We start from the raw sequence: 8,683 nt of genomic DNA, 5'->3' as shown, positions 1-8,683 counted from the left end.
TCGGTGATGAAGGAGCGGGAGAAGCTCACCGGCACCGACCTCATCACCGCCTTCATTGTCCGGCGGGTGCTGCCGCTGCAGCAGCACAGTCACCTTATCGGTTAGATGACCGGCCTCCAGGACCCCAACCGCATAGCGAACACGCGGCTGGCGGCGGACCAGGTCGCGCCGCCGGGTCAACGACATCTCCAAGGCCAACTTGGGGGTTGACTGGGAGTTCGGGAAGGCCCCGTACAGCCATGCGAACCCCGCACCGTTGGTGAGTCCCTGGTCTCCGTACTTCGCTGCCGCTTATCTTCTTGTTCGCCCCGACGCGACGCGAGAGGTGCTTCTGAACGCCATCCGGCATCCTTACGACCGGGCGCGGGCACAGGTGGTGCGGGTTGCCTCGGAGGAGCCCGAGGCCCATGGCAGAGGGGAGGCGGCGGCCGCCGATACAGGCGCAGGGCGCCGAGCAGGTGAGTCTTGTTTACATTTCTTGAGTCACTGGTTGTGGGACAGCTTTGGGGATGCTGACGCGAGCGGCTGTTGTAGAGGCGCCGGGTGGAGGAGGTGGCGGCGCGGCCGGAGCCGGGTCGTCTCAGGGGGCGGTGAAGGCGAGGCGCCCACATGGGAAGGATAGCATCCCGCTGTGGTCCCCATCCGTGAAGCGCGTGGCAGACCCGGCCAGACGTGCGAAGCCGCCCGCCAAGAGGAGGCGCGGCACTCCGCAGGAGAGGGCGGGAAGGCCCGCCATTCTAGTGGTGCCGGGGTAAGTGACCCTTTTTGTTTGAGCCGAGTTGCTGAGCGGCTCCGCTCGACTCGGCGTAACCATTTTTGTCTTGTGCTTCAGGTCGCCAATCTCGCTGGCGCTGGTGGTGGCGGACGCTGCGTCCGCTGAGGGCGCCGTGTTCCGGAGGAGCTGATCCGGCACCATTGACCGGGACGAGGAGGAGGAGCGGGCGGACCCGGACCTTGGTCTGGACCCGGCCGACGCCGAAGGCCTGGCTTGGCGGGACCGGAACCGGGTCAAGGCAGGGCTGGAGGCGGCGTCGCCCCAGGACTGGGTTAGCGCTGCGGCGGTGTGGGCGCGAGTCGACGAAGATCCGGCATGGCCGGAGATGCCGGCGGGGACGATGGTGGCGGCGACGGTTTTCGTACCGTCGTCGGAGGGGGAGCACGGCCAAGGCAGCCGTGCGGACGTGACGGACCTCGACCGGGAGGTCGTAGTTGTCGAGGACGGCATCCCGCCGCGGACCGACGCGGTCGAGCGGGCGGGGGCTGGTGCAGGCGGCGGCGACGCCGTCTTAGAGGAGGCGGCGCGGACGGCGCCAGAGGGGGCGTCCCGGACGCCGGCGAGCGAGGCGCCGCCAGTGATGGAGCCTCAAGCCACTCCGCCCATCGAGCCGGCGTTGATGCCGGAGAGGGCGCTGGAGAAAGCGCGGCTTCAGGGGAGGCGGCCGATGGAGAGCACGCCCTGGTGCTCAGGTCCGGAGGACGCCAGGTCGCCGAGCCGCGGCCGTCGCGGAGCGGGACCAGCGAGGTCCCCTTCGGACCTCTGACCCCGGAGGAGGCGGCGATGGCCGCCGTGACCCACCGTCTGCAGGGGCAGACGGACCGGATCCAGGCCTTCGCCCAGGCCGAGGTTGAGGCGACGCAGGAGCTGGAGCACGCCGTCTTCATATGTTTTCATTTGCGTTCTGCTTTTCTCTTTTCATCGTTTTCTCCTTTGTGGGGGCGCGCCAGTGCACCCACTGGGTGTAGCCCCCGAGATTCGGGCCAACTGCGTAGCAGTTGGGTCGAATCTTATCTTGCTGTCTTGCGCTGATCGTTTCCTTCTATAGCAACTTGACTCCTACCGAGTCAACGTCTTCAACCGGCTCCTTGAGACGCATCGGCATCTCAAGGAGAGACTCGCCGCCAAGGAGGAGGAGCTCCGCGTTGCGGCAGGTATTTCTCTTTCATGCTTTTTTCTAGTGGGGGCGCGCTAGCGCACCCACTGGGTGTAGCCCCCGAGATTCGGGCCTACTGCGTAGCAGCTGGGTCGAATCTTAAAATACTACTTGGTTGCCGAGTTCTTCATCTGCGGCCGAGGTGCTGTCTTGGAAGACCCGGCTGATTCGGGCTGGTTTTCACTATGACCGGCTTGTCGCAGACGTCGGCCGGCTCGGGGCCGAGGTGGAGAAGGCAAAGGCGGAGGCGACGGGAGCCCGCCAGGCGCTTGACGAGGCCAGGCGGCTGCGGGAGCAGCCGGCGGGTGACAAGTGCCGCCTCGAGGCCGAGGTGGAGCGCCTCAAGGCGGAGGCCGCCAAGGTCGTGGAGGCGCAGCAGGCCCTTGCCGAGGCGGACCAGCAATGCGGCAAGCTGGCCGACGACAAGGGGCAGCTCCAGGCCGAGGTGGAGCACCTGAAGGCGCTGGTGGCCACGGCCTAGGAGACCCGGCAGGGGGAGACCCGGATCCGTGAGGAGGCCATGAAGGCGGCCGAGGACAAGGACGTTGAGCTGAAGGCGGCCCTTGCCAAGGTCGCCGACCTGGAGAAGGCGCTGGAGTAGCATGACCGCACTATTGCCCGAAAGTGGCACGGTACGTTGCTCGAAGCGCAGTACCTGGAAGAGTCCTTCTCCAGTAAGTGCTTTCCTTTGGTTTCATTGTTGCTGGGTTGGGACTCCGGCTTCTCTTCCTTAGTAATTTTTTCTGACTTGCTTTCTTCTCGGCAGGGGCCTTTCGGGAGACGCGCCAGCTGGCGGAGGAGGCGGTCCACTTCCAGCGCGACCTGCAAGGGATCGTCGGCTCCGGGACTGACGCACGGGTGTCCTGGACCTTCCCGGAGATCGTCGTCGCTGCCGAGGCCCGTCTTCGAGTCTTGAGCGAGCAGTTGGGGCGGCTTTCTAAGGCCGGCGCGGCGATGACGGCGGCCCTCTGGCCGGGTGCCGTCGCGCCGACCAGCTTCACGCGGCTGGCGCATTGGTTGGAGGCGGGCCCGGACCTCCTTCACGAGTGGCGGGTTTCCGCCGCTTGCGCCGGCGCTGAGATAGTGCTCCGATTCGCGGTGTCATGGCATCCGGACTTGGTGCTGGATGCATTGATAGCCAGCGAGCCAGCTCGGAGAGCCAGCTGCAGGTGCAAGCCGGACGGATCGCCGCCCGGGCCAGCTACATTGTCGGGTTCGCCTTCCATGACGAGTTCCAGCCGGAGCGGGCGGAGGATGGCGGAGTCGTGCCCGCCGACGACTACGGCCTGCTTCTGGACGACCCGGAGGGCAGCTCTGAGGAGACGGACATCTACCGCGACGCGGACGCCGAGGAGGACGACACTGGCACCTCGGCGGATCCGGGGGTTGGGCGCTCTGGCGGAGGCGATGCCTGACTTTTAACTTAGCAAAAATTTCTCTTAGGTAGCAGGTTCACCCACGCACTTGGGGTTGATTGGGTGTAATGAACACTGGCCTTGGGCCTGTTGGAATTTATGATGTATGAGCTGTGTGAATGTTTGCGTGTTTGCTTCTCGTTTTTGGAGCCGTTTTCTTGGAACCTTCCCCCTTTGCCCCCCCCCCCCCGCGAGTCTGACGGCCGAGGCTCCGGTCCGTGACAAGGGGTTCGACTTTTGAGAGGAGCGTACAGTACTTGGGCTTTTGAAACATTGAGCGTGAGCGAAACACCCACAGGGCCGGCTGGCGGCAATCCGGCGGGGCCGGGTTGGCGGGCAGCCGGTCGTGCGGCAACTTAAAGTGGTGAGGCCGGGTTGGGCTACCCGGCGGTTCTTGACTTAGTTTTTGTGGCGCGCTGGTGCTTTTGGTCTCATGTGCTTGCCAGCCGATAGCCGAAGCCGGATCTGCGGCTTACGGCGAAGCGAGAGGCTATGGCGATCCAACGCGTTTGAGGACCGCTAAGAAAAACGACGGGTGGCCAAGCCGGCCAGCCCCCGAGCCCCCGGGTCGAGCGAGTCGACCCGGTGGCCGAGTTTGGCTTAAGAGTAAAGTAGTGCACAAATGTAGGAGACACAATAACTTGGTCGCAAAGGGGGCAGCCCCCGAGCGTCGTTCGGGGACCCCATAGTTTCAGACGGTTACAAAAGGCAGCGACACATACGTGCACCCAGCTAACTGTAAAACGGGTGGAGGAGCTCTGCATTCCATGGCTGGGGTGTTTCTTTGCCGGCGGTGTCCCTCTTGCGCTTGTTTGTCTTGCGGGCGTCGATGAGGTAGTACGCGTTGCGATTGCACAAGGCCTTGCTGACGATGAAGGGGCCGTCCCATGGGGCGGATAGCTTGTGTTGGCCAGCCTGCTCTTCGACGAGTCGGAGGATGAGGTCTCCCTCTCGGAAAGCGACGGGCTTGATCTTCTTGCTGTGGTAATGCCTCAGACCTTGCTGGTAGATGGCTGAGCGACTGAGCGCTAGGAGACGTGCTTCTTCGAGCAGGTCGACGCTGTCTTCGCGGGCTTCCTTCGCTTCGGCTTCCGTGTGCATCATGACGCGTGATGAGTCGAACTCGATATCGGTCGGGATGACGGCTTCTGCTCTGTAGACGAGGAAGAACGGGGTGAACCCGGTTGACCCGTTTGGCATGGTGCGGAGACTCCAGAGGACGGCCGGCATCTTGTCAAGCCAACTGCCGGGTGAACGGACGAGCGGCTCGACGAGGCGCGGTTTGATGCCGGATAGGATGAGGCCGTTAGCCCGCTCGACCTGGCCATTGGACTATGGATGTGCAACGGAAGCCAGGTCGAGGAAGATGCCGGAGACGGAGCAGTACTACGCGAGCGCGCCCTTGGCGTAGTTGGTGCCGTTGCCCGTGATGATGTTGTTCGGCATGCCGTAGCACACCGCGATGTCCTTGATAAATCGAACGGCCGTTGGACTGTCCAGCTCCTTGATTGGCCTTGCTTCGATCCACTTGGTGAACTTGTCCACCGCCACCAGCAAATGCGTCATGCCGCCTCGAGCGGTCTTGAAGGGTCCCACCATGTCGAGTCCCCAGACCACGAAGGGCCAGGCGATCGGGATGGTCCGGAGTGCGGACGCCGGCTGGTGGATGCGCTTCCTGAAGCGTTGGCACCCCTCACACTTGAGGAAACGCGACTCTGCGTCTTTCAGGGTCATGGGCCAGTAGAAACCATGGCGGAAAGCCTTGGCCACCAGGGACCGCGAGGCGGCGTGGTGCCCGCACTCGCCCTGGTGTATGTCGAGGAGGATCTCAATGCCCTTGTCCTGCTCGACGCAATGTTGGAACACGCCGGTGTAGGTGCGCTTGACGAGCTCGTTGTTGACGATGATGTAGGCGGACGCTCGGCGCTGCACTTGTCGGGCTTCGGTCTCGTCCATGGGAAGGACCTCGTTTTCCAGGAACTCCGAGATGGGCAGGACCCAGGATGGTGCCGTGACCCCGGCGAGGACAGCCATCACGATGGGTTCCGGGGTGGCAGCCCCCGAGCCGGGTTCAGTGGCCCTTGGGCCGGGTTGGTGTGTGGCCGGGCTGGCTGGAGCAGTCCCCGGACCGAGTCGAAGCGCGGCCGGGTCGATTGGAGCAGTCCCCGGGCCGGGTTGTGGCGCGGCCGGGTCGGGTGGAGCAGTCCCCGGGCCGGGTTGAGGCACGGCCGGGTCGTCTGGGACATGGATGGACTCGGAGTCCGAAAACAGCTTGATGGACAGCTTGTGCAGATGCTCGAGGGAGACGGCGGACGGAATGGACTGCCGGGACGAGGCGATCTTTGCGAGTGTGTCGGCCGTTTCATTCTCTCCGCGTGGGACGTGGAGGAACTCACAGCCCACGAAGAATCTGGATAGCTTCTGGACAAGGAAGCGGTAGCTCGCCATGTTGAAGTCGTGGGCGTCCCACTCACCGGAGCTCTGCTGCACCACCAGGTCCGAGTCGCCGTAGCATAGGATGCGCCGGATGCCGAGTTCCTTGGCAAGCCGGAGGCCGTGCACAAGGTCTTCATACTCGGCAATGTTGTTGGAGGCGGCGAAGTGGATCTGCAGCGCGTACTTGAGCCGGTCGCCCTTGGGGGAGAACAGCATGATGCCGGCCCCTAGGTCGAGTCGCATCTTCAAGCCGTCGAAGTGCATGCGCCAGTGCATCGAGTCGGGTGGCGGCGGGAGGTACTGGGTCTCGGTCCAGTCGACGAGGAAGTCGGCCAAAGCCTGGGACTTGATCGTGGTGCGGGGCTCGAAGAGGATGGTTTGGCCGGCTAGCTCGAGCACCCACTTGGCGACCCGGCCAGAGGCATCCCGACACCCGATGATTTCGCCGAGAGGGGCCGTGCTGACCACGGTGACGACATGCTCTTGGAAGTGCTGCTTCTGCTTCTTGGCGGTGAAGTACACGCCGTAACACATCTTCTGGTAATGCGGGTAGTTTTGCTTCGAGGTGGAAAGCACCTCGCTCAGGTAGTAGATTGGACGTTGAACGGCTTGGACCTTGTCCTTCTCTGGTCACTCGACCACCATCACCATGCTGACCGGCCGCGAGGTTGCGGCGATATAGAGCAACAACGGGTCCTTCTCGGCCGGTGCGGCCAGGACTGGTGCAGTGGAGAGCATGCACTTGAGATCCCGGAAAGCTTCGTCCGCCTGGTCGTTCCACTCGAACGGCGTCGTCTTCTTCATCAGCTGATATAGGGGCAAGGCCCTCTCACCCAGCCGGCTGAGAAACTGGCTGACCGAGGCCAAGCAGCTGGTGAACTTTTGGACATCGCGCAGCCAAGCCGGCTTGCGCATGCGCTCGATGGCCTTGATCTTCTCTGGGTTTGCCTCAATGCCGTGCTCCGAGATGAGGAAGCCGAGTAGCTTTTCGGCCGGGACGCCGAAAACGCATTTCTCCGGGTTGAGCTTGACCTTGTATTCGCGCAGGTTGGCGAAGGTTTCCTTCAAATCATCGAGGAGCGTGAGGTGCTGCTTGGTCTTCACCACGATGTCGTCCACGTAGACTTGGATGTTGCGGCCGAGTTGTGGCAGCAAGCATTTCTGCATGCAGCGCTAGAAAGTGGCGCCGGCGTTTTTCAAGCCGAGCGACATGGTGATGTAGCAATATGCCCCGAAGGGCGTGATGAAGGATGTCTTCAGGGCGTTGGCTGGGTCCAGCTTGATCTGATGATAGCCGGAGTAAGCATCCAGGAAGGACATTAGCTCACACCCGGCAGTGGAGTTGATGACTTGGTCGACCCGCGGGAGGGCGAACGGGTCTTTGGGGCAGGCCTTGTTCAGGCTGGTGTAGTCGATACACATGCGCCGGGTCTTGTTCTTCTTCAGGACGAGGACTGGGTTGGCCAGCCACTCGGGGTGAAACACTTCCATGATGAAGTCGGCCGCCAAGAGCTTGGCGACCTCTTCGCTGATGGTCCTTCTCTTCTCTTCGGAAAAACGTCGTAGGGGTTGACGGACAGGCTTGGCGTCCTTGCAGACATGGAGTTTGTGCTCGGCGTACTTCCTCGGGATACCCGGCATGTCCTTGGGGGTCCATGCAAAAATATCCCAATTCTCACGGAGGAAGTCGACGAGCTCGCCTCCTATTTGCCGTCGAGGCAGGTGCCCACGACAACGTACTTGCTGCAGCTGGGGTCTTCCGGGTTCAGCTTCACCTTCTTGGTCTCCTTGGAGGGCTTGAACGCGGCCTCATCGGCCGGCTCCTCAGTCGGGATTTGCGCGGCCGACGCCTCTTGGGCCAGGGCAATGATCCGGTCGAGTTGGCGCCGCTCCTCGGCTATGACCAGCGACTCGGCTAGCTTGGCGCCGTCTCGGGCGTAGTCCAGGGACATGCGGTAGTCGCCGGTGACGGTGATGAGGCCCTTTGGACTCGACAGCTTCATCTTCAGGTAGGCGTAGTGGGGGAGCGACATGAACTTGGCGAGCGCGGGCCAGCCCAGCAGCGCATGGTACGTGATGGACAGGTCCACCACCTCGAACAAGATTGGCTCGCGTAGGAAGTGGCTGCTGTCGCCGAACAGGAAGTCGAGCCGGATCTGGCCGATCGGTGAGCAGGAGAGGCCGGGAATGATGTCGTGGAAGATTGTCCGGGTCGGCTCTAGGTCCTTGGCCTCGAGGCCGAGCTTGGTCATGGTGTCGCGGTAGAGGATGTTGATGCTACTGCCGCCGTCGACGAGAACCCGGGAGAACTTGCACGTGTGCCGGGGTGCGACGATAGTGGGGTCGGGGACGAGGGCGTAACCACCTGGGTTCGGCATGACGGCCGGGTGGTCCTCCCCGGTCCAGGTGACGGGGCGTTTCGACAGATGCATGTATTCTGTCTTGGCCGGGATGACGGTGTTCACCTCCTGCCGAAGGAGGCGCTCGCTGTGCTTGTCATCGCCGAGGCTGGTGAAGACGACATAGGTCGCGTTCTGGGCCGGGTAGGGGTCGTCGCACATCGTGCCGCCGGCTGGGGGCGGCGGTGGAGGCGGAGGCGGCTGCCCTGTTCCCGGAGCCGGAGGCGGAGGCGGCTGACCTGCTCCCGGAGCCGGAGCCGGAGGCGGTGGGATGTCGCCCCTCACGATGCGCTTGGTGATGGCGCACTGTCAGAGCGTGTGCGTGGACGGCCTCGCGCCGTTGTGGTGCTTGCAGGGAGCGTCGAGCATCTCCTCGAAGCTCAAGGTGGGCTGCCATGTTGTTTTGCCGGTGTTCCGGTGTTTGGCGGCCGGGTCGGCCGCGGGCGCCTGCTCGGCGGCCGCGACGAGCCGGTTGTGGTAGCGCTGAGCCGGTTGATCGGCT

The 8,683-nt window shown here is 63.4% G+C and overlaps 1 protein-coding gene across 1 annotated transcript; it reads right to left on the bottom strand.

Annotated features, from left to right (window-relative positions):
* Positions 1-4,732: 4,732 nt before the first annotated feature.
* Positions 4,733-5,794, bottom strand: LOC109777280 (uncharacterized). Its single transcript, XM_020335928.1, has 3 exons — positions 5,152-5,794; positions 4,943-5,061; positions 4,733-4,882 (listed from the first exon to the last, which is right to left on the bottom strand). The coding sequence occupies exons 1-3, from the start codon at positions 5,792-5,794 to the stop codon at positions 4,733-4,735; spliced, it is 912 nt and encodes a 303-aa protein (XP_020191517.1).
* Positions 5,795-8,683: the final 2,889 nt, after the last annotated feature.

This window comes from Aegilops tauschii, chromosome 3 (assembly GCF_002575655.3).
Source record: "Aegilops tauschii subsp. strangulata cultivar AL8/78 chromosome 3, Aet v6.0, whole genome shotgun sequence".
Lineage (NCBI taxonomy): Eukaryota > Viridiplantae > Streptophyta > Magnoliopsida > Poales > Poaceae > Aegilops > Aegilops tauschii.
This window is presented reverse-complemented; position numbering and strand designations above follow the sequence as displayed.